At 36.5% G+C, this 26,808-nt stretch overlaps 1 protein-coding gene across 2 annotated transcripts; it reads right to left on the reverse strand.

The window, feature by feature from the left end:
* Window positions 1-1,038: 1,038 nt before the first annotated feature.
* On the reverse strand, window positions 1,039-4,554 carry LOC131326413 (uncharacterized). 2 transcript variants are annotated; one of them, XM_058359196.1, is made up of 8 exons: window positions 4,443-4,554; window positions 3,416-3,492; window positions 3,259-3,324; window positions 3,065-3,162; window positions 2,239-2,364; window positions 1,815-2,138; window positions 1,649-1,714; window positions 1,039-1,364 (listed from the first exon to the last, which is right to left on the reverse strand). In XM_058359196.1, the coding sequence occupies exons 2-8, from the start codon at window positions 3,474-3,476 to the stop codon at window positions 1,212-1,214; spliced, it is 894 nt and encodes a 297-aa protein (XP_058215179.1). In that variant the 5' UTR covers window positions 3,477-3,492; window positions 4,443-4,554; the 3' UTR covers window positions 1,039-1,211. The 2 variants fall into 2 exon arrangements, with proteins under 2 accessions (XP_058215179.1, XP_058215180.1); XM_058359197.1 differs by having other exon boundaries at window positions 4,306-4,554.
* Between the last annotated feature and the right edge of the window lie 22,254 nt (window positions 4,555-26,808).

Here is a 26,808-nt window from a genome sequence, read left to right on the forward strand (position 1 = left end):
GCTACTTTTTAGCTGGCCTAGTCTTTTTCCTGCTTTACATCTTAACATCATAAATCCACATTCGCCATAAGACAAACACAGTTGCGTTGGTCATAACATCTTAGCCGTTCATTTTGTTGATGTCGATGTGTAAATCATCCGTGTAAAAAAAAAAAGAAAAAAAGAATTGTTAGGATCAAGTGTTTACCATCTTACTAAAACCCGCAGGTAATGGCAAAGACGCAACTTTGTTTTCTTATACTAAAGCGTAACAGACCCCAAGCGCTACGGTTCGACTTACGTGAGCAGGATGCTAGCCTGCGACTAACAAGATTGTCCATTTTTCATTAAGTAAATATAGTTTGTTTAATTAGATACTTGTATCTGATAGTGATCAACAAACTTTTGTTTGACATGGATGATGATGGTCCTTTGGCCAAAGTGATCTCGTTGTCACGGCCGGTGTGGGACTGATGGAAACCCAACTCATTTTACTGCCGTCCGGGATCCAGCAAGCTTGAGGTGCTGATTTCCCCGGAGTTTGTGGCCAGCCCATTTCTGGGGCGGTTGATCCACGTCTCTATGTTCGAAAGACAGTGTTTTGGATGCTGGCCTCACTTGCAGTTGCAGATCTTCATGCCCTTGCTCCGAGTCTATTAGGTTGAAAGAAGGTGTTTGGGCGATGGCCCCACTTGCTGACTGACGAGGATTTTGGCGGTAGATTTACTTTGTTGTTGGGTTTCAATTAGGTTTGGGTTTGACCCAATAGGTGTTTTGGGATTGGCATCTTACCAATCCCGGATTGGGTCTCGGATTGACACAAGATTTTCTTGATCTTAAGTTTGTTTAGGGATATGATCCCGTGAATTCTTGTTCTTTTTAGTTTTCGTAACAATTTCAAAGATTAATAAAAAAAAAATTGCCGTTCAAGTAATGGATGATGATGCACATGTCGAGAGTTACAAAATAAACAATCTAAATCGTTTAATGGCACCATAGCGAGGCTTATTTTTCGTGGTACGGGAATCACACGAGAGGGTTTTGATTCGATTACGCAAGTTTTGCAAGGCTGAACTCGCGAGAGGTTATTCTTGATTGATTAATCGATTGCAGCAAGGAATCTACATCATTCAATCAATAGGAAAGAAACTAGGGATGAAGATCCCATAGAACATGAATGCCCTTTTTATCAGAAAATAAACATGATTTTTTTTTTTTGACTTGGGGTTCTTCTAAGCTGTCACTGATGTTTCCACTGCGAGCTTTCCTGGGTAACTGACTTCCGTTTTCTTGTCCACTTCCCAAAGTTCCGGTAACGCTTCCCGGATGTTGTGTATGCTTTCTAGTGTGTGATCTGCACCTTTCTCTCTGCGTGAAGTGCCAACCTGAATACACAATTCGACGACAGAAGCATCAGATTAGTCACTGTATCGCCCGAATTTGTCCGTTCTTGCAACATCATTTTGTCATAAGTCTTTTTGATGCGTGGTCCTCTGTCCCCATAATTCTCGTTTATTCATATTTGTGAGTTTCGAGATTCTGGAGACAGAGGATCTCTGATCAGTTCATTTTTGTGACTTTCACTACTTAAGGAACTTAATTTTCTACTTTCACTTTGTACAGTCAGTTTTACGTGCTGAATTATGATGTCAAAGAAACTCTAACATACCAGCACGGTGTGCAGGCCTACGCGCTTTCCAGACTGAATGTTGCGGACACTATCTTCGAAGAATAGCTGAAGAGACAACAGGAATGGAAGGGGCGTTAGTGGAGTTAAGAAACATCTAATTCCAAATTGACAATGTTGAAGTACTAAAGGAGATTAGATATCGTACTGTTCTCTGGGGGCTAATGTTGGCATTCTCAAGAGCTAGTTCGATGGCTTTTTCTGATGGTTTGCAAACGATTGGCGTTTTTGGTAATGCCGACCTAGGTTCAGGTTGAGAGAAGTGACCGACTATGTCGAATATTTTGTTGCTACTAGCTGTCGTCGAAGATATACTTGAGCCAACGAATTCAATGTCATCTTCATCATCAGATGCGGTACTCTTGTGAATGGGATTCAGACTCTCAAAGCAAATAATCCTCTCAAAACAGTCTTCAAGCCCAAGCCTGCTTAGTGCCTCGGCAGCATGGACCTTGTCTGCATTTGTGAATATCTACACAACAAAATGTCCAGAAACAAAGCTGGTTTAGAAAACAAAATCTTCAGCTTAATAGCTTCGAAAGCGATCCATGTGTTTTCTGCGAGGGACTTACGACTTTGCGGATTGGCAAACTGAGCAAAAGATGCCTCAGGACAGGGTCTGGTTTTAGATTCTCGTAAGGCAGTCTCCCATGAACAAAACTGTGGTACTCATCGTAGTCGAAGTCATACCCTATTGCCTGCAAAACGGAACACAAACTCGACTCAAATGGCTGTTACAAAGGATTTCGAAAAAGGTAACAATTGCGGAAGCCTGCGCAACCAATCGAAACCACAGGATAGAACACTAAATACAAGAGTGGAGAATCACAGCCTTACGACCTAGACACGAACCTCATGCTATAAGAAGTATCAGAAATCCTATTGGTACCGACGGGTACCATAGGGAAAATGTACCGACGGCCGCCGGACGGCCGTCTCCGGCCACCGGACGGCCGATCCGAGCCGTCCAAAAATTTTAAAAAATAAAATCGAGTGGGCCTACGCGAGAATCAATGGCATCCGAGGTGTGTAGGGTACTTGATCCGAGCACCCATTTTTCGTGTATATTTGTATATACGTGTATATACACGAAAAAGGGGTGCTCGGATCAAGTACTCTACACACCTCGGATGCCATTGATTCCCGCGTAGGCCCACTCGGTTTTATTTTTTAAAATTTTTGGACGGCTCGGATCGGCCGTCCGGTGGCCGGAGACGGCCGTCCGGTGGCCGTCGGTACATTTTCCCTATGGTACCGTCGGTACCAATAGCACTACTCATTAAGTATTAACACAAACTGCCTAAAAAACAAAAAGCTTCAAAGCAAACTGAAAACTAAAGGAAGAAGGAAAAGTTACTTGATATTTAGACATACAAATTGAAGGTATCAAGGACATACCCTAAGGCCTGCCATTGTCGTCCCGTAGTTCTTGTACAGCAAATTGCCCAAAGCCGGGATTTCGCTCCTGTCTATGCCAAGCTTTTCGACCATGAAATCTAGAACATGTTTAACAGCTCAAAATTAACAGACTGAGAAACAGATAACTATACCGAAAAAGCATGAATCGATAAAAATGCCACCTAATAAGTTACCTCGAATATTCTTGCCACACGAAGCTGCCAAACCGGAACTAGCCGGATAGAGGGTATCATCCAAATCTGCAAAATTGAAAAAGTTACAGATTAGTTTCCATTGCTGTGCAGATACTGGTGTTTGCCATTAACCCAGGTTTCTAAAAAGAAAGCTTACCAAACAGAAGGCAGTCGTATTTCGGCCCCTGAACCTGCCTGTACAGAACCTCGTACTCCATTATTCCTCCAAAAATACTTCAGAAAAGAATCAAAGGATGTGAGCATTAGGGACCAGGATAGTTTAAACCCACAAAAACTGATGTGAAAATTCATAAATGCATATAGATTGGGGTTTTCATTTGTGGCCGTCATCCAAATTACTTGGGTAAGGCTTTGTTTGAATTTGTGAATATGAAATTCCCCAACCACTACAGCAAGTTGAACCAAGAAAGGTGGACTAGCAACTTGAGGTTCAAAATTCTAGACCTAATAAATATGAAATATTCACACCCACAATCACAAGTTTCTATTTGGTTGCGAAAATGTATTTGCTCACAAGAACCACCACCAAAGTCGTATTGTTCAACCAAAAATTCACAGAAAAGGGCATTATAGGAAACTCAATCATTTTACAAGGTCAGCAACACAACTTTAAAACGCAAACTTCTGACAAAACTGAATCCAAAACCGTTCAAAGCACGTGGTCCCACATATATCGGAAGGCTCCGAGCACAGTTGCGTAACTTGCGTTCCTCAGACTTTTTGGAATAAAAAAAGACTCAAGTATATAGGTTACATACATGGGTTTTATTGCAGTTTCTAAGTGACTTATATAGGTTCTCTGCCGCCAAAATATTTTAATAAATACACCATCCGAAAACCCCCAAAATGAATTTTTAAATTACATGGGCAACCCCTGTGATTATGACCTTGCTTTCGTTCATGAACAAACGAGCAAGCAAAATGCAGAGGAAGGAAAGTTTTGATTCCCCACCCCCCCGTAATCAAGAAATGAAAATACATAAATCGAATATCCATATTCAGAACCGAATGCCATAAAGCTTTAACCTTTGACAAATAACACCATTAAATGGAGCCCAATTGAGCAGGAAATTGAATTTTTTTTTTCAAATTTCCAGCGTTATTACGACATCATTGGTTAATTCATGTCGATAGAAATTGAGGGGTTCGGTACAAGAACGTACCAAATTCAAGAATGTTGGGGAGGGAGAGAGAGAGAGCTCGAAGAGAGAGAACAGGGCAGCGGCAGAGAAATATCTAGAGAGAGAAAGAGAGAGAGGCAAGGGAGAGAGGGGGAAGGAAAACGGTGCAGATCTTGGGGTTTAAATAGGCAAAGCCGATGTTCAAAAAAAAAAAAAAGAGGCAAAGCCGTTGCGTCTTTTTCCACAAAAAAAAAAAAATAAAAGGAAAAAAAATAAAAATAAAAAGTCACTACTACTAGTATTTACTTTAATAAAAAATGGAAAGAAGCTGTTTGCAGCTGTTTAGATGTGGGACGGGTGGTAATCCTTTGACACGTCGGGCAAATTGACGGACGCGGGAGCTCGCCCCTAGTCCAAGAACGGCGCCGTTTGGAAGAAAAAAAAAATCCTTAATCTCTATTTCCGATTCCATGGAGCAGAAACGTGATTATGAGAGCTCTAGAGACAACTTAATTATATGTCTTTAGTATAATATGATCAGAATAAGATCTTCGCACTGATTTAAATGGATTGAAAATTGAAGCAGTTAATTTTGCCCTTTGTCGTTTTGGCTGGATTTATCTTGAAGTTAAGTCTAGTCTTAGGCCCAACAATTCTACCCCATGCGTGTGGGGCCCACTTCACATTCGAAAAAATACAAAAAATACCCGTAAGTTTTACAGTAATTTTTTATAGGGTACTGTAAAAAAATCATCTCCAACGGATATCGTTAAGTATTTTTTCTGAATTAGTTTCTCCCTACGAATCCAAAAAAAGTACGTACCGACATCAGTTGATTTTTTTACAAAGCCAAATAAAAAAATATTTTAAATATATATGTATTTTTTTGGTATCCGGATTGGTCCTCACACGCGTGCAGTAAAAATGTACAATAAGCGTAAACTTAGGCTCCGTTCCGGAACGAGTTTTAAGTACTTATTTTTTAAGAAGGCAATTTCAAGCTCAAAAATAATGGGTTTAATAAAATCTAAAAATATGCAATATGGATCTTGTTTGAAAGATCTTGATGAAATCTTTTATACGGTGCAAAAAAAATTAAAAAATTATTTTTTATTTACATTATTTTTGAGTTTGAAAATGTGAAATAAGTACTTATTTTTTAAAAATGTGTTCTGGAACGGGCTCTTACTGCCCAAAAATCCACTTCTAGAGTAGTTTTTTGAATTTTAGCTATACTTCCATTTACAAAACCTTTTGTGACATAATCCCTTATGCACATATTATCCAAATATTTTGTTTTCAGATTCTCATTGCCGTCCAAAAATGAATAACATATGATTCACGCCAAGAATTTAAAAAACAATAATTGGCTTCTAAAATTCCCTTACCACTCAGTTGACCTTTCACCAGAGTGCTTGCCAGAAGTGTTGGGACTTCAATTATTTGGACACGTGGCAGTACTGATGGTGTCACCACCCTAGAAAATGATCAAAATGTCGTCTTGTTGCTTGTTCTCATATACTACGGAGTATAAAAATTAATGAGAAATTGATTTTCCCAGCTCACATTTTTGTGATGCCATAACACAAGCACATTTTTGTCTTTCAAAATAGTTTGGAAATTGGGAGTATTTATTTTTGAAGTACTAAAAAACTATGTTGATATGTATACTTGTAAATGCAATTTAATGAAGCCCTCCTCGATCGCTTGCTCTAATAGCAATATATTAACAAGTTGCGTACTACAAGTGATCACCACAGTAGGTTGCGTGAAGATTTGAAATATTGGGTCATCGTTAGAAGTTTTCCTGGCCAATATCTTTAAGGTTCCAGTACTTGTAAGCTAACTAGTTCGGATACTTTGTTATTCAAACTTTAAAAAAACAAACTCACAAAAGAACATATATATATTTTTCATAAAATGTGCCCCATTGGCTTTGGCATAGCCATGTCTAATCTTTATAACTTCATTCATAATATGTCTTGGCAATGATACCCCTAGAATCAAGATTAGAAATTGACATGTTAGTTTTATGTAATTGGATTAAGGGGTCAAATGTACGGGGGGTCATGGGCACTTTGGGCATTAAATTTTTGGGAGTTTAATTAAGACAACCCGTAATTAATCTTCAAAATTCCAGTGAGAAATTGTTAAAGGAAAATACGGTTTGGATAAACGAATAAAGAGAATACTTGGGGAATATACAATGACAATCCTTATCCAGTTTTATAGTGGTCAAAATGTTTTCTAATATTAGTTGCAGATTAGAAAAAGAAAAGTGAGAAACAAAAATCATCATCGGTTTCGTTTTGCATATAATATTACATTTTTTTAAATGAAAATTTCAAAAAAACCCCTGAACTTTCTGACAACTCGCAAAAAAACACCTGAACTTTCACTATTAACAAAAAAACACCTAAACTTAGCATTCCGTTAACAATTTGACCCCTGCCGTCCAATTCAGTTAGTTTGTAACGGATGGAGCTAACGGAAGGCGTTAACTTTTTTTTTTTTACTTTTTACATTCAAAAATTACTTTTAACTCTTTCTTTTTTTATTGGTAAATAAATATGCAATAAAGTTCTTTTTTTCTTATTATTTATCGGAAATTACTTTAACCCTATTTTTTATTTTCAAATTTTACCTTTCCCCCCTCTCTCTCTCCCACTTTTTTTTTATTATTAGAATCAACTCCACACCACCAATTAACCCCACAACCAACCGCCTAAGCCTTAGCCACAATTTCAAAAGAACTTTACCTTCCACAATTTCAGAGAGGGGGGGAAGGTAAAATTTGAAAATAAAAAATAGGGTTAAAGTAATTTTCGATAAATAATAAGAAAAAAAGAACTTTATTGCATATTTATTTACCAATAAAAAAAGAAAGAGTTAAAAGTAATTTTTGAATGTAAAAAGTAAAAAAAAAAAAAGTTAACGCCTTCCGTTAGCTCAATCCGTTACAAACTAACGGAATTGGACGGCTGGGTCAAATTGTTAACGGAATGCTAAGTTTAGGTGTTTTTTTGTTAATAGTGAAAGTTCAGGTGTTTTTTTGCAAGTTGTCAGAAAGTTCAGGATTTTTTTTGAAATTTTCCCTTTTTTTAAAATTATCTGGCGAGCATTTAGAATTACTAGAAGTTGGATTGCACGCGAATGTGTGTACGCAAAATCTGCGCAAATTCTTCAAGTACCGTTTCAGGGTTTTGTTTGACGCATCGGAATTCACGAGAGACTAGTTAGCGTACTAGTCCAAACTCGTAGCAACGAGCAAATCTTACTCACGAGACAGAAAAAGAGAAACTCTACAATATTATTGATAAAAAGCTGCATAAACTTTAGGTTATAAACCCTTATATAGGCTGAAACCCTAAAAATAAACTTGGAAAATAAAAAGTCTCAGAATTTGGGGTTTTTCCTAAGATTGAAAACGGGATAGAAAAATAAGACTTCTCCAAAAAGAATTACAGTCTAAGAGTTATTAACGAAACAAATCTTTCATAAAACGGCAAAATAACGCAATTGAAGGCCTAAACGAAGGAATTAGGCCTGAAAAGACCATCGTTCATCAACTTAGGGTTGATGTGTATTGATCGGAGTGCGAAAATAAGTCAGCCCACCAATTTTGGGTCTATTCCGAGCTCGTCCTAATTTTGCCAAATTGGGTAATCTGAAATTAAACACCATTTGGGCTTCCGGAGCTTGGCTCGGTTCAGCTAATCATGGAATTGGACCTCCACGTATTCTACATCATTTTTTAAAAAAATATTAGAACAGACGTTTAACTCCGAGTTGTACAGCGTTACGGGATATTAGGGCATTGAAAAACAAAAGAAGTGTTTCATACACAGGATTCTGGGCACGGTTTCTTGTCCGGGGAAGTGGCTAGATTGTTATCTCAGGCTCACTTGGCGACTCAGTGGGCTGAATCAGTGCGGTAACCCAGTGTTTTTTGGGCTTCTTTTTTAGCTGTTATTTCTGTTTTGTTTTCTTTTACCGGCTGGAGTCTGGGTAATACCGATCTAGGTTTCCCCTAGATTCGGCTTTGTGTTGGTCTGAGTTTCTCTCAGATCCGGCGGTGTGCGGTGGTGGACAATAAGTTCTTAGTTGTTGTTTGTCCAGATTTCAGCTGTGCTTAATGTTGATTGCTGGTTTGAGTTGGGGGTCCATTTTGGGATTCTCTACTATCTGGACCTAGATTAGTTCTCATTTGGCGATTTTGCCGGTCTTGCTTCTGCAGGAGATGCCTGTATCGAAGTCTTTGATAGTTTTGGTTCATTCTTATATTTTTTATGAAATTTGTATTGCCTTTGGATTTTGATTTGGGATACATTGAATGTGTAAAAAAAAAAAAAAAAAAGGATTCTGGCCACATTATTATTATTCATACCCAAAGGATTCTGGCCACATTATTCATACACAAAACAAGAGTCCTAATCTTTCTTGTCTTCTGCAAAATCCTTTTCTGGTAGAGAAGCCAAACAGCATCTTGGCGTTCAGACTTCTCGTAGAACAAAATTGGGTTCTACTTGCAATAAAGTATCGCGCACACCTGCTTTATTAAAAAAGATTTAAAAAAAAAAAACAAAAAAAATGACTCTGACAAAGTACAAATGGTACTTTCAACCTCAATAAAAGGCGACCAAGTGTGTACGAAAAAGCAAATAAGTGTTTGTTTTTCACGAAGTCACATGCTCAAATCCGATAGAGGCAAAGCATTCCATTGGGACAATTGGAGAGTTTGGAAGCCCGGTCGTTAACTTCAGGACTCTGAAACTAGTTGAGGTGCGCGCTCGCTGGCTGGACATCCAGTTATAAAAAAAACAAACGGTACTTTCGGATAATCTGTAGCACAAATTTACCAACTGCTTGTATTATTTAAAAGAAAAGGTACAGCTCAATGGTGGGGCAAAGAATTGCTTCAAATGGAAGTGCTTTTGGACCCTAGAGCCTCCAATAGCACAGTCGAGACAGTGATGGATTCTCTGCCCTAGCGGGGATGGAGCGATAGAAGATATGTTAGTAAATATAAAAAACTCATCGTTAGAAGTTGCGACTCCCAGAAAATATTTACAAGGATAGTCACTTTTAAACGTGAATTCTATGAACTTTGTCACATAAGACAATTTATCAACGCTTGAGAAGATTTCATTTTTGAAAATTGTTGTGCAGTTGTATTTTCATTAATACGATCAAATATATATATATCTTTTTCACCACACGCAATCGTGCGATTATTTCTTGAACTTCCATCGAGTGACTATGTATATCACCGAAACAAAGGACAGAAAAATGTCGTTGCCCGTTACCTACTAAAGTGTACATTGTCCATTTTAAGGTGGTCAAGATGTGTTTTTATCACGAAACAGTTTTGGCATTATCGTTTTCTTTATTACTTTTCCGAATTTGAAGGGATGTGAACGCGGCACTGAGTGACAGGCCAGCTCATAAAATAAATAAAAAATGCATGCGGTTAATATGATAGTAGTATAAGATACCTTGTATAAATATTAAATTTATTTAATTTTGATAAGTTTATTTAATTTTACTCGTTAACTTGTAATGTTAAATTTACAAACCAAAGGTCCAAAGCCTATTCAATAACAAAAACAAAACAAATATTTTTTACCAAATAAAAATTGATTTTTTAAAAACATGATTTTTTTAAGAAATTGTTTTTTTTTTAATTAAATATCTTAGATGTTTAAAGGTAAATAAATATTTTTTACCAAATAGAAATTGTTTACTTTTTTTTTAAATTAAAAAAAGCCATTTGGCTTATTTATTTATTTATTTAGTTTTTTCGTGCCCCGTGCCGTGCCCTTTCGTGCCCGTGTCGTGCCGTGTCGTGGCCGTGTCGTGCCAGGCTAGAACTGTGCCGTGCCGTTCTTGTCCACTTTTCGTGCCCGTGCCCGTGTCGTGCCGTGCCAACTTTCGTGCCGTGCCCGTGCTGTGCTGTCCACTTCCGTGCCCGTGTCGTGCCCCAAGCCCAATAAGACCGTGTCGTGTCGTGCCGTGTCAGGCCAAGACTGTGCTTGTGACGTGCCGTGCTGCTCCGTACTCATGCCGTGCCGTGCCGGCATGACCCATTTGACACCTCTAGTGATAGCTCATAAAATAAATAAAAAATGCATGCGGTTAATATGATAGTAGTATAAGATACCTTGTATAAATATCAAATTTATTTAATTTTGATAAGTTTATTTAATTTTACTCGTTAACTTGTAATGTTAAATTTATAAACCAAAGGTCCAAAGCCTATTCAATAACAAAAACAAAACAAATATTTTTTACCGAATAAAAATTGATTTTTTAAAAACATGATTTTTTTAAGAAATTGTTTTTTTTTAAAATTAAATATCTTAGATGTTTAAAGGTAAATAAATATTTTTTACCGAATAGAAATTGTTTACTTTTTTTTTAAATTAAAAAAAGCCATTTGGCTTATTTATTTATTTATTTTGTTTTTTCGTGCCTCGTGCCGTGCCCTTTCGTGCCCGTGTCGTGTCGTGCCGTGTCGTGCCCCTGCCCGTGCCAGGCTAGAACTGTGCCGTGCCGTTCTTGTCCACTTTTCGTGCCCGTGCCCGTGTCGTGCCGTGCCAACTTTCGTGCCGTGCCCGTGCTGTGCTGTCCACTTCCGTGCCCGTGTCGTGCCCCAGGCCCAATAAGACCGTGCCGTGTCGTGCCGTGTCAGGCCAAGACTGTGCTTGTGACGTGCCGTGCTGCTCCGTACTCATGCCGTGCCCATGCCGTGCCGTGCCGGCATGACCCATTTGACACCTCTAATGACAGCTCATAAAATAAATAAAAAATGCATGCGGTTAATATGATAATAGTATAAGATACCTTGTATTAATGTTAAAGCCAATAAACAAACGAGAGACCTCAATAAAATAGCATATTCCTCGTTTGAGATGAAAGCTCTTCTCTTTAGGGCTGTTAAAAGAAGCATGAGAAAAGTCTGTATACCTAAACACTTTTCGACCAACAACTGCGTTTGGACCGGGTTCAGATGCATCGAACGATTCCAGACACAATTATGATCGAAAGATGCATATGTAGCATTCATCAAGAAGAATAGTAGAATTGGTCCGTACACACCCAAACCGTACATCAATGCTCTTGCCATGGAATTCGCCACAATTCAATTTACTATCCAAGTCATTCGTTTAGTGGATTCGTGCAAAAATTTAGCATGACCGTGGTCCGTGGATTAGTGAAGGCTTGATTAATTGAATCATATTTGTTCGACGAGCAACGGACGGTGACACGCTCAAAAGCTGACCATCTTTTTTTTTTTTTTTGTAAGACGAATGGATCTCATTTCTTAATAGTTACTTACGCGTTAAGATTTATAAAGTGAACCATTTGAGTAGATTGTTTTTGTAATCATCGCATGATAATAGAATCTTGATTCATTAACTATGTGAATAAATAGCATTTGTCTAGAACAAAAAAACATACAACCAAAGTTACGAAAGACTACCTTCCAGTCTTCCACAACACTAGCTCATCATGGGTGGTCATCACTATAGCGGACTTTAAAGAGGATCCTTCCGTGAAGTTACAAAACATGAGAAGAGAGAGCCCGAGAAACGTACGGCATTTGGTGTACACAAAATATACGCCAAATTACATGGAACTCATTCTGGTTCTTTGAAGTCTCAGACTAATGATTGGAGCCGTTCAATTTGTTTGAAAATTTACCATAAAAATCGTTGCAGAATCTCAGCTCATTTGTATATCAGAAAGCGCTTGATCGATTTTTCCGTCCCAGAATTCAGATATCTGTGTGCGCTTCATTGATTCGCAGGGATAAAATTTCGACGAACTAGGATAAAATTTCGACGAACTGGTCAAGCACTTGCCGATATCCGCACGAGCTGATCTTTCGACCGAGAATCTTAAAAAAATATTTCAAACAAATTGAACGGTTCCGATCATTTGTGTGGGATCCCAAAATGAATTCCCGACAATCCAGTGTATACTTAGGGTACGACAAATGGTGTGCTTATAGTATTTTTGATGAGGATATATACAACAAATTTCACTGGGGCTCTTTTAGGTGTACCCGAACCACCTTTTACTTTTTTTCCAGCACATATAGACTGCTGCTTTCCAGCTAAGAATATGGAAGTTTCCTTGTCAAGGGCAATGAGCCAAAGGGTTATGATGATTGCCAAATTTATTTTGGCAAAAGAGCAATTGAAAAATGCTTATTGACAAGCCACAGACATCTTGAGGTGGTTTCTCAAAAGTTTCCCAATTTCGAAACGAAATGGACGATGGACAATCACTCTGTAGTACTCCTAACCACGGCAAGCATAAATATCTAACACAGATCCGAGCCGTCGGATGCATGATCCGATAGCTCGGAGGTGCGCAGCACGCTTCACAGCACAGCACCAACCGAGAGGGACCAATAACTCCATTAAACAAATTGGCAAGTCGTAGGTTTTAGCTAGCCTTTCATATTTACAACATGCATGCTTGGATATACTCATGATTAATTATTTTCTTCAAAATCAAAATTTATTAATAAACTGAGAAAGCTAAAATATTTTGCCACATTACGTGATGATATAAAACATATACAAATTGGTGATATATAGCATCCATTATAATGAATATATAGGAGGAGTTTTCTGCGGCGGTCGATTATCAATTAGTAATGTATTGCTAGCACCTTGGAAAATAAATACCGCTATTCTCACTGTGGGGTCTCATTTTCCGTCTCCTAAGCTAGGTTAGATTAGGTTTCTTGTTTATGGAAGAAAACAAAAGCAAAAAGTGGATCGAAATTAATAATTCTTGAAGGTTAGATATGTGTAACCTTCAAGTTTTAAACATCCTAGTGTACTTACAATTTCGTGACACACCAATTTGTTTGGCACTTCTCTTCTACCATTTACTTATGGGCCAAAAAATATTTTAAAAATTAACAAATTGAACTCTAAGGAGCTCCATTTAAATTTTGAAGATTTTTGTTTTTTTACTTAAGAAGATATGACCGGCACTGTGAAAATACATTTAAAAACAAATGTATAGCTGGACGTGCATGAAACATATAATGGCGTGTGAGTGACGCAGCAGAATTCACAAGAGACTAGTTAGCGTACTAGTTTAAATGAGATAGATGCTCGTATCCACGAGCAGTTCTTGAATCCACAAGAAGAATATAGTAAACTCTGAAGTTGTATTGATAAAAGTTCCATAATAAATTTGGGTTACAACCCTTTTATAGGCCTCAAACCCTAGAAATAATGCAGAAAAATAAATATTCTTGAAAATTGCGGAAATTAGGAAAATTGAAAACGGAAAACAAAAACAAGACTTTCCCAACTGAAACGAACTTCTACGGAATTTTCCGCTTAGAGTTATTAACGAAACAAATCTTTTCTAAAACGGCAAAAACTTCCAATTGAAGGGCTAAATGAATGAATCGGGCTCATCCGAAAATACGTCCACCCACCAAGTTTGGGCCTATTCCGAGCTCGTCCGAAATTTGCCAATTAAGACAATCTACGATTAAATTTGATTTGGGCTTCCGAGGCTTCGACCAGTTCAACTGATCGAGGAATTGGCCCACCACTTGTTCTACATCAGTGAGAGAGCTGAATTCGCAAGCAAAACTAAATAGTACTAATAACTTTCTAAAAAGATTACTAAGTAATTAGGAATCTAGCTTCTCTACAGTCAGTTGTTGGACTGCAAAATGTCGTTCGCATAATCCTAGCATTCCAAAAGTGTTTTTAACGGTTCCCTGTAAGAGTTTTGTTAAAATCTGGACCATTGAATGCAAAGATGAATGACCACGATGAAACGACAGAAGCCTCTTTGCATTCAACTACAGAGAAGCCGTGTCCATAGTTAGATGTGTTTGCGTGTATGATAAGGTACGAAATCAAAGAGTTGGCCCCAAATCCCAATAATTTTAAGAAAGGTAAAATCTTGCATTATTGATGCTTCATTCTTATCGTCTTCTTTTAAGCTAATAACTAAAAAGTGTTATGATACCATTTTTTAATTTCTAACTAGAGGTTGGGCACAAGATATGCGTGTGTAAGTCGAATTTTGACAGAATTTGTCCAAGTTTCCCGTTTATTGTTTGATCAAATTTTGACAAATTATGTCAAAATCCGACTTGCACTTGCACGTGCATCGCGTGTGCCCCGGCCTCTAGTACATATCTATACATTACCATACTAACACCGCCGCCGCCAGCGTTTTTTCAAGATCTAATATACTCTTCTATCAGATTTCGTTATTGGCTTCGTAAATTTGCCCAATATTGAGTTTTGCTTTGGCAATTGACTTTAGTCTTTTAAAAATAAGTAATAGTGTAAATCGTGTGTAACCGCACCGAACCGAACTTTTATTTTTGCCCCACGTTCTTGGTCAAAAGGAGGAGAACTCTATTGTGTCCAAAAACAAAAAAAAGAACCTAACTGAACATATAGTACAAAAACCGAACCGAACCAAATCAAACCGAACTGAATTTTTTGGCCCTACGTTCTTGGTTGGAGGGAGGAGAAAAAGAAGAAGTGAGAAGACAAATATGCAGGGCAAGTAAGTAATTAAAGTTGGAGGAGAAAAGGAGTAAACAAATGATGAAGAAATGTACTAGTAGAGAATGTTCCTTGTGTTGGATTATTTGTGGAGTGAGTCGACAGCTTCTGGTAGCCATAATTGTTTGGTTTTTTTCTCTGACAACGGAACAGTTTTGCGACGAGAAGTGAAGTGTTCAGAGTTGTGTAACTGCTAGTGTTTACTAATTGATTTGCAACGGGGTTTTTTTTTTTTGGAGGACGATATGGGGATAGTAAAATGTGAGCCAACCTCAAAAAGGTGTCCATACTAAAAGGTGCTATCCCTTTATATAGTAGAATAGATTGTGTACGGTATGCATTGACGCGAATACCATTTGCATGTACCACATGTATAAAGATTCCTAAGTTTTGCAAAAATTATTTGTTCCCTCAAAAAAACATATAATATAAGTGTTTCGAATTTACGTGCCAAAGTTATCAATTTCTATTCAAAACATATGAATTTAATTCAGACTGATGGTAACAAATTATGTCTAAATGCTAAATTTCTTTCTGCGGAGCTGCCCAAACTCATTGGAGGCCTAAAGCGAAGTATTTATTAGTGCAAGGGGCTTTAAATATTTTATTTTTATTTTGAAAGCCATGCATGCGTCTTGCTTTTTGAGTTCGACTAATCAATTTTACGAAAGGATTAATTTCCACAAAAGAGTAGGTAAATGTGAAGGTCTATTTGCCTAAATTAGACTTTTTGTCGGTGAATAATTTTGAAAAGTCAAAATTTGCTCTACGAACAAGTGATACATGTGTAAACACTGGTTTTAATGACCTAGTTTTTGGGCAGTCCATGGTTGCTACATTATTTAAGAGGTGCGCACATGATACATGTGTGAACACTGAACGCTGAACTTAATGACCTAGTGCTTGAGCCGTCCATGGTTGCTGCATAATTTAAGAGGTGTGTACGATGAAATATATATATGAATTATGCATATTATAGCATTTCTTTTGATATAGTGATACTAGAAGGCATAATATATATAAGTAATCTCGAATTTATCAAGGTACCTGACGGCGGATTTTCCAAATGGGACGGATGTAAGGTAAAAAGGGATAATTGGATAACGCTCACCACCCAAGTTAGGAAATCAACGGGATACAGATTGACACCACCCGATGATTAACTGGGGATACAGGGCGTATGGATCGCTCACCACTCTAAGGAATCCACCTAAGAGATACAGAAACGAAATAAGAAGATAAACTTCTCACTAGCCAAAGGCTATATTTTAATTCAACACACTCTCTAAAGATTTCATTCATAGCAACCTAATTTATAGGCACACTTGGAACATCCCTCCAAGAATAGGAAAAGACACTTACATTTTCAAGACACAAATTAAAAAGACTTGACCATAGACTAATAGAAAAATGTGTTTGACTCTTGAAACTTAAAAAACACTTAGCAACTTAAAAAGACTCTTCGATTGACACAATGACTTCTTGAATAATTTCAAGAACTTTGACCGGCATCAGTACCGAAAAAAGAGAATTAAATTAGTTACAGTTGTTTTGTACGATAACTATTCGTTATTTTTCTACCCAACAAAAGAAAATACTTTATATACTCTCTCCATCCCAAATATCTTATCCAATTTTTACTATTCTGTATATCTCAGAAACTTATTTATATTTTGAAATGTATAATATATTCTATATGCAATATATAGGGATCTTTAAACAAAGTTCTCAAAATCATAAAAATAAATAAATTATGCATTGAAAAATACAAGTAATTTACAAATGACAAATATGCCAAAAAATTTATTAGAAAATTTGGAACGGATCGAGGGAGCACTATATAGTATATCTATTATGTTGATGTTGGACACAATTATAAAAAGTAATTGGCAAATTCAGAGAACGATTCCATTATGTACAAACTAAAGATATAGATTACATGTACGAATCATATATAAGCTATACATGAAATGACGATACAAAAGCGATACAAAAATGCAAACCGAAATCTGTGTTACATAGTGTATTGGCGTCTATCTCCTAGGATTTATCAGGCTAGAACCACTATTCATGGAACACCGCCGTGAGTAGCCTTGACTAACAGACTCAGCATCTTCTGAAACACCTCTCTCTCACACGAAGAATGAACTCAACAAAAGTAGTATGGAACTCAAAATTGATACGTTGATCCAAAAAACGGGAATACATACTAATACACGTCAAGGTGACTCTTGAAGTACAGAGGAATCAACACAAGAAACTCACAAAAATGAATTCTTCCATAATTCATGCCATCATCACGAGTCACCATCGGTCTTCAATAGCCGCAAAGCAATCAATGTAATGTCCAGATTCGTTTAATCATAGGAAGCTTTTCAATTGCCTCGGAAGATCCTTCAAATTACCTCCAAATTCATTCACCGTAATTTAGAAAGTTACCAAAAGTTACCAAATTCATTCACCGTAATCTCCAACGTGTCAACTGGATGTAGCTTGAATTATTTGGTGTACATATATATCCCAATAATTGGGGAGTTGTCATCTATCTAAAATACTAATAACGACAGATTCTTATATAGCCCTATGAAGTGCATTATTTGTCACGTAATTCCAAAGTATATGCGTATCATCATTTGGTCTTGGGGCAAAATATATTTTCTTTCTTTGTCAATTTTGAGAGGAATATGATACGTAGACATAATTGAATATATAGAAGAACCATTCAAAATGAGAGTAATGTGAGAGCTGACATCTCCAATCTACGAACAACAACAAACCCACAAGTGTCGGCACCAGAAATTCTAACGACGTGGTCGATAGCAAACCCACATGTGCCGGCACCAGAAATTCTAATGACAGTTCTGCTGTGTTCGGATGACAATTTTGGAAAATTTGGAAAGAATTTTTGGGACAATGAGTGGAGAGAGAAATTATGGTAATAATTGGAGATATGGGTAAAGAGTCGAGAGAGATAAAAAAAATGAGAGTAATGATTGGAGATAGGGAAATTGAGCGGAGAGATAAATGAGAGTAATGATTGAAAGTAGGGGTACTGAGTATTTTTTGAGTTGAAATTTTTTTTTGGGAGATTTAGTGATAGGTCCACTATAGACATTTCATAAGGCCACAAGTCCACCTAATAGTTTGGTAAAGCCACAAGTCTACTCAACCTAAATCATAGAGTACCCTATGAAAATGTCTAAAACCCTAAATTCTATAAAAGTGTCTAAACCACTAAAATCTTATAATTGAAAAGTGCACCCTAAAACCCTATAAAAGTGCATAAACCCTAGGGTATCCTACGCTAGAGTAATCTACCATACTCTAGGGTACCCTATACTATAATTAAAAAATGCACCCTAAAATCTTATGAAAATGCCTAAACTCTAGGGTACCCTACCATACTCTAGGATATCCTAAACTAGACTTGAGACCTTACAAAATTAATAGATGGACTTGTGAATTTATAAAGTTAACATAATGGACGTAAAACTAATTTTCTAATTTTTTTTTTTAAAGTTATGATCCAAATAAGGCAGTGGTCATTTAAGAAATAATTTCCCAAGACGTATGTACGAAAAAGTATAATTATCAATATCTGTCACTTCTAGTGGTTGTAGCACTCTCTTACTTGGTAAAATGACTGGTTCGAGTCTTATCGCTGCGAATTGTAATACCCCTTCCCCTATCCCCTCCTATCTATTGGCACCATTCTATAAAGAAATCCCTCATTTTGTTAAAATAAGGCTTTTCTATTTCCGGGTCATATTGTGATGATCCAAACCGTTTAACTTATTTAGAACATGTTTTTAAGGGTACTTGCGAAAAATCAGCTCAAAATATAACCGGAAAGTGCTTGATCCAAATATTTTTTTATATAGACCAATTCCGGTCAAGCTTTATGAAGAACTGTTTGGATCAAGCACTTTTCAGTTATATTTTGAGCCGATTTCTTTACAGATACCCTTAAAAATATGTTTTAAACAAGTTGAATGACTTGAATCATTAAAATGACTCAGAAGTCTCCAAACTATAAGATCCGCATTAAATGTCATTTTTTTTATTGGCAAACAAAACATTTTATAAAAAACCTGAAATGGATACATCGGGGAGAAAAACACAATAGCTACAAGTGCTAGGATGCAAAAAAGAAAACATCCAACCAACAGTTGGATATATATAACACCTCAATACTTGATTCCAAAAAGGACAATTATCATTATTTGTCAATCCTAGCAGTTGTGGCCATTCCCTTATCTGGTAAAATGACTGGGTTTGAGTCTTATCGCTGCGAATTGCAGTATCCCTTCTCCTATCCCCTCTTATCGATTGACACCATTCTACTAAGGGATTTCTCATTTTGTTAAAATACAGACTTTTCATTTTCGGGTTATATTATGATAATTCAAACCGTTCAACTTGTTTAAAACATGTTTTTAAGAGTATCTGCGAGAAATCAATTCAAAATATAACCGGAATGTGCTTGATCCAAATATTTTTTATATAGAACAATTCCTGTCCAGTTTTATGAAAAACTGTTTGGATCAAATACTTTCCGATTATATTTTGAGCCGATTTCTTCACGGATACCCTTAAAAATATGTTTTAAACAAGTTGAACGGTTTGAATCATTAAAATATGACCCAAAAGGCTCCAAACTATAAAATCCGCATTTAAGGTCATTTTTTTTGATCGGCAAACGAAACTTTAAAAAAAACCCAAAACAGGTACATCGAGGGAAAAAGGACGATAGTGATTAGTGCTAGGATGTAAAAAAGAAAACATCCAACCAACGGTTGGATATAACACCTCAATACTTGATTCCAAAAAGTACAATTATCATTATCTGTCAATTCTAGTGGTTGTCGCACTCCCTTGCCTGGTAAAAGAGAAATGCTACGTGCAAAGAAAATGGGCAAAGAATTGATCCTTAAAGTGTACTTGAACGGTTCAGATGCACTGCACAGTAAATCTGAGCCGTTCAAGTACACTTTAAGGGTCAATTCTTTGTCTATTTTCTTTGTCCATAACACTCCTCTTGGTAAAATGATTGGGTTTGAGTCTTATCGCTGCGAATTGCAGTACCCCTTCTCCTATCCTTTCTTATCGATTGACACCATTCTACTAAGGGATCCCTCATTTGTTAAAATGTGGACTTTCTATTTCCGGGTTATATTATGATGATCAAAACCGTTCAACTTGTTTAGAACATGTTTTTAAGAGTACCTATGAGAAATCAATTTAAAATATAACCGGAAAGTGTTTGATTCAAATATTTTTTATATAGAACAGTTTCTGTCAAGCTTTATGAAAAATTGTTTGGATTAAACACTTTTTGGTCATATTTTGAGCCGATTTCTTCCTGAATACTCTTAAAAATATGTTTTAAACAAGTTGAATGGTTTGGATCATTAAAATATGACCCAGAAAGCTCCAAATTATAAGATCCTTATTTAAGGTCATTTTTTTTGTTCAGCAAACGAAACTTTTTATAAAAAATCCAAAATGGGTATATCGAGGGGAAAAACACGATAGTGACAAGTGCTAGGATGTAAAAAAGAAAACATTCAACCAATAGTTGGATATAACACCTCAATACTAGATTACAAATCCACTTATCTGTCACTCCTAGTGGTTGTGGCAATCCCTTACCTAATAAAATGACCGGGTTCGAGTCTTATCGCCGCAAATTGCAGTACCCCTTCCCCTATTCCCTTCTATCGATTGACACCATTCTTCTAAGGGATCCATCATTTTGTTAAAATGCGGACTTTCCATTTTCGCGTCCAAACTGTTCAACTTATTTAGAACATGTTTTTAAGGGTACCTGCGAGAAACTAGCTCAAAATATAACCGGAAAGTGCTTGATCCAAATATTTTATTATATAGAACAGTTCCTATCAAGCTTTATGAAAAACTATTTGGATCAAGCACTTTCCGGTTATATTTTGAGCCAATTTCTTCATGGATACTCTTAAAAATATGTTTTAAACAAGTTGAACGGTTTGGATTATTAAAATATGACCCAGAAGGCCCCAAACTATAAGATGCGCATTTAAGGTCATTTTTTTTTATCGGCAAACAAAACTTTATATAAAAAACCCGAAATGGGTACATTGAGGAGAAAAGCACGATAGCGACAAGTGCCAGGATGCAAAAAAGAAAACATTCAACCACCAGTTGGATATAACATCTCAATACTAGATTACAAACCCACTTAACATTCCACCCTTCGTTACAGTTGTTTTGTATGATAACTATCCATTATTTTTCTAGCCAACAAAAGAAAATACTTTATATACTCTCTCTATCTCAAATATCTTATCCATTTTTTACTATTCTGGACATCTCAAAAAATTGTTTATATTTTGAAATGTATAATATATTCTATATGCGATTTATAGGGATCTTTAAACAAAGTTCTCAAAATCATTTAAAAAAAATGATGCATTGAAAAATACAAGTAATTTACAAATGACCCATATGCTGAAAAATGAATTAGAAAATTTGGAATGGATCGAGGGAGTACTACATAGCATATATATTATGTTGATGTTGGAAAAAATTATAAAGTAATTGGCAAATCCAGAGAAGGATTCCATTACGTACAAACTGAAAGATACAGATTACATGTACGAATCATATATAAACTCTACATGAAATGACGATACAAAATGATACAGAAATGCAAATCGAAATCTGTGTTACGTTGTGTACCGAGGTTTATCTCCTAGGATTTATCAGCCTAGGACCACTACTCATGGAACACCACCGTTTGTAACCTTGGCGAACTAATTGATCAGGATCTTCTGAAATACCTTTCTCTCACATGAAGAATGAACTCAAAAAAAGTAGTATGGAAGTCGGAATTAGTGTGTTAATCCCAAAAAACGAGAATACGTATTTATACATATCAAGGTGACTCTTGAGTTGTATGGAGCTAGGAATCATCAATACATGGAAATCTCAAAACATCATGGGTCTTCAATAGCCGCAAAGCAATTAATGTAATGTCCAGATTCGTTTAATCATAAGAAGTTTCGATTGCCTCACAAGATCCTCCGAATTTTCTTCAAATTCATTTACCATGATCTAGAAAGTTTCCAAACAGTTGATTCATATTTTGTTTCTTTTAATTCGCCGTCGTGTCAAATCAAACCAACGAAACGTATCATCATGTAATGATGCTAGAAAAAAATTCTCCAACGTGTCAACTGGACGTAGGGTGAATTATTTGGTGTACATATCCCAATAATTGGGGAGTTGTCATCTATCTCTCTAAAATAGTACTAATAACGACAGATTCTTATGTAGCCCTATGCAGTGCATTATTTGTCACGTAATTCCAAAGTATATGCGTATGATCATTTGGTCTTGGGGCGAATATATTAAATTTACTCAAACTCGATATCCCACTTAATTAGAAAGGAGTACTCAACTGATCATCCTATTATACTACTCTCTCGTTTTCAATGAGTTCAAGGGGTGTGGGTAAAATGAGTTCAATGAGTCAAATTATACTACTACTCAATTATTTAATTCATGAATTAGTACCACAAATTACTATCACCGCATCACATTCACTACTATGTGTGTGATAAGTCAGACGTGAGTGCCGGCCAGCTTACGTGTACTCCGAGTATTTGTTCTGAAGGACAAGTTAGTAGTGAATGTGATGCGGTGATAGTAACGATCACTATTATGATTATGGATATGTAATCTGTTAATGGGCAAGTTAGATTTTATTCTATATAAATGAGTCGTCCTTTCACTACAAGAAAAATTCAATTGAGTGACGAATGAAAATCGTCACAAATTGCATATTTTTCGTCACAAATAATATAGGTGACGAAAAAAAATTTGTCGACTAAAGGTTGTCGAGGATTCCTACCTAGTGACGAAATCTATTTTTTGTCACCTATAGTGTCTTTTGATGACGAAATATTTTGTCACCAAAAAGTGAATAATTGGTGACGAAATTTTTTTCCTCACTTATTGTGCTTTTTGATGACAAATTTTTATGTCATCAATTATTCCTTTTGAAGATGAAAAAATTCATCACTGATGGGTCACATCGGTGACGAAATTTTTCGTTGCAAAAGATGTTTTCATATGAGGAAAAAAATACTTATTTCTTGCTCCTCCTGGGTTTCGAACCCGAGTCCTTTGAGTTTTACGCGCAAGTTTCAACCAACTACACCATACACACTTTTCAATAAATAGTTGAAATATCTAATATATAACACATATGTTTAACATGAAAATATATTTCGAATGTAATTTTGAACCTTTAAACATTAAAATTAGTAATATTGATAAACATGAAAGTTGTAGGCAATTGAGTTATTGTTCAAACCCAATTTGAATTATCTCAATCGGACTTTTAAGTAAAGAGTTATGTCCGAAATACATTTAGTGACAAAGCGCAATTCATAAATTTCGTCATGAAAGGTACCCATTTGACGATGAAATATATTTTTCGTCACTGAAAGCGTTAAAATGGTGACGAAATTATTTTTTGTCACCAAAGTTAAGCATTTGGTGACGAAATAAATATTTCCTCTTACTAAATTGCTCTCATTTGGCAACGAAATATATTTTTTGTCACTAAATGATTATCTTTGGCGACGAAAAATAATTTCGTCACCTTTTTTAAGCTTTCGGTGACGAAAAATGTATTTCATCGCCGAATGGGTACCTTTGGTGATGAAAATATTTTTTTTGTCGCTAAACAGGTATAATTGGTGATGAAATTATTTCGTCACGGAAGTTGTCAAAACAATGACAAATTTATTTTTTCGTTGCCAAATATACTTATTTAGTGACGACATTAAATTTCGTCGCCACTTTTTCGTCACCGATTTTCATTTTTCTTGTAGTGTTTGTAACGATCAAGGCGGGTAGTAAGCCCAGCGGTCCGCACAGTTGTCCATGTACAAGTATAAGATTCAGGAGCTACCGCGGTCCCTCCTTCCTCACCTCTAGGTCGGGCAAAGGTGATCTAGTTCTATAATAAGAAAGTCGAAAAATTCATAAGAGAAGCAAGATCCACAAAAGGTTGGGAAGTCGTACGCCCGGCTCATCAGGTTCTATCACGTAAGGACCCAATCATAGTCAAAATATGAGTTTCATCCTGGCTCAGAAGGAACGCTAGCTATATGCTTGACACATGTAAGTCGAACGTTGTTTTTCGGGGAGCTGGGCAGAAGGAAAAGAGGCTCCTAACTGCAAGTAGCTTTCCTACCAGACCGGAGACGGATACGGAAACCCACCGCGAATGGATGGAGCATATAAGGAGGGACCCTACTCTCCTATAGCCACTCATTAAGGATCACTTAGTGAAAGCTACGAGGGATGGTCCATAATGTTGGGTAGAAGTAACAATTATCTAGTAAATTAAATTGTGAAAAGGTTAATATATTTTCTACACATTCGGATGAAGTACGGGATTCGTCCATATATACCATCGACAAAGTTGGAAGACCGCGACTGATCCCTTTTGGTCCTTGGGATTCTATATATGCTTGACAAAAAAGAATCAGGGAACATCGTTCAAATTATTGGTCCGATCCTAGCTAGCTAGACGGTGCCTAGCTTTCAGCAATTATCTAGTTAAAATAACTCATTATAGAGCAATTTTATGGAGCCGGCCGGCTAATTTAGCTAACACCCCTTCCAACCTGATAAAAATCTGTTTGTATTATTGTATCCCATTATTACTCATTTTGATCAACTGGGTGTCCAGGTCAGCTTATGTGTAATTCAACCAATTGTAGGGGCTTAATCCCACCCCCACTTAGGTGGATCCCAATTAAAAGAATTGATAACACCTGAGAGGTCTCGAATCTGAGAAGTTAATTAGGAAGGGCCAAACCTCCATAAGTTTCAGGCCTTGACCACCGAGCCGAATTAGATTAGGGCTAGCCTATTTAGCTAGCCACTTTTGTGCAATTTTATATATATGAGATTATTTCTTGAGTTGTTATCTATACAGCTTGATTTAGTTATTGCAAACAGATGTCACATGTTAGATTTAGTACTTTACTGTTCATGTAATTATATCATGATATATGTGAATGTGAATCTCCTACTGCTTAATACTAAATAATTAAAAATTAACACTGCATAACGAAAACAAGAAAGTTCAACTTCTTTGGGGCCTATCTATGCGGAGCATTTGCTCTGCAGGCTTTAAGTGAGGCTCCCTCTAGTGGACGGTGAGTTTATGGTCCCCTAGGTTTAGTCGAGGCGCGCGTAAGTTGGTCAAGATACCTGACTATTAAAAAAACAAAAACAACAAAACAAAGTTGTGTTTTTTTAACAAGAGTGAGTGTGAAAAAGTAGTAATGAAAAATCTACACAAACAGCTGGCGTGACTCAGATTATTGGTATTGCTCTTTTCAATGCCTTTTGATATCCGTTGATGTTGCCTTCCTAGTCAATTACCAACCTCACCGACGTACTTCTAGTACTACGTACAAAAAAAGACAATGTCCAGTAAACAAATCAGAGTGCAATTTCGTTCACCCGGTAAAAATAATGGGTGAATTTTAATTATTTACTTTACGTAGGATTCACACACCGAGTTACACTTCGATAGTCAGAGTGGCTTATTCCATTCAGTCTGATTTTTTTAGCCGATCTCTCAAAAATTAGCTCAATCTCGTATCACTAAGTGTTTGATCGAGTAACATTTTTTTGGCTCAATCTCAAATCAATTCTTACTTTTTAAGTAAGAATTGAATGTTTAGATTAATCACTTACCGATATTCAATTGAGTTGATTTTTTTTTTCCATAATAAATAGCTGCAACAGCAAGCTCTAGAAAAATGAACAAATTAATTAATCTGCACGGCAAGACGGGACTTCAGCGCAAGTCCTACGCAAAAGTAGGTAATATTCACTTCCTTTTCCGGGTGGACGGCTCTCCACAAACTATAGAAAAATGCCTCGTCCGCGATATTATTGACCGGGAAAGAAGATTGCAATTGCAAGAGTTAAAAACCAATGATATTCCTGTCGAACAAAACCAGCCCAAGAAACAATTCAAAAACATTTAATGTTGTTTTCAAAAAAGTAGGTTTTAATTTCTTTCTTATAATAAGATTTTGAAAGGGAGATAAGTACTAATTAATCAAAAAACAAGAGGCCGGTCTCTCCTCCTCCCTTTTCAGACCCGTGCATGATCTTGGGCATCCTATTATTGCCCTCCAATCACTAAAAGAATCCAAGATTTCTGTCGTGGACTGCACAAAACCTTGTCATTTTCACTGGCTGTATTAAGAGATGTATATCAAGGGAGTCTGTATTTATATCACCGAGGTGATAGACGAGTTGGCAAAGGTGCGAGGTGAAATTCTCTTTGTCTCCGCGTGGTTAGCCCTCGTGAATCATATGTTGTATGTGAGGATCAGGGACGGATAAGGAAATTTGCATTGACGGCCGCCGCCGGTGGGGACACACAAATTATAAGTAAATTTAACCCCTAAGTTTATAAATCCTTAATTAATAGGAGTACAATTTTTTATTGTAGAATAACAAATTGGTGACTATTAAAGTAATTTCATATTATAATTAACAGAAAGTGCATGGTGTGTCGGCACAGAAAGATGGTGTGGAATTTAACACATTGAGAAATAGATCAGACAAATATCCTCTTAAAAAAATCCACGGTAATTTATTGCAACACTACGTAAATTTATTGCGTATAATTGAAATATATATTGAACCATGATTTGATTTTTTAGAGGCCTAAATACGAATAAAAACTTGTCAGTTGGCAAAGCTGTTACTAGTATTATGGATTCTAATTCATTTGAAACCAGATATTTTAATGCATCACT

The sequence above is a fragment of the Rhododendron vialii genome, chromosome 5a, assembly GCF_030253575.1.
Source record: "Rhododendron vialii isolate Sample 1 chromosome 5a, ASM3025357v1".
Taxonomy (NCBI): domain Eukaryota; kingdom Viridiplantae; phylum Streptophyta; class Magnoliopsida; order Ericales; family Ericaceae; genus Rhododendron; species Rhododendron vialii.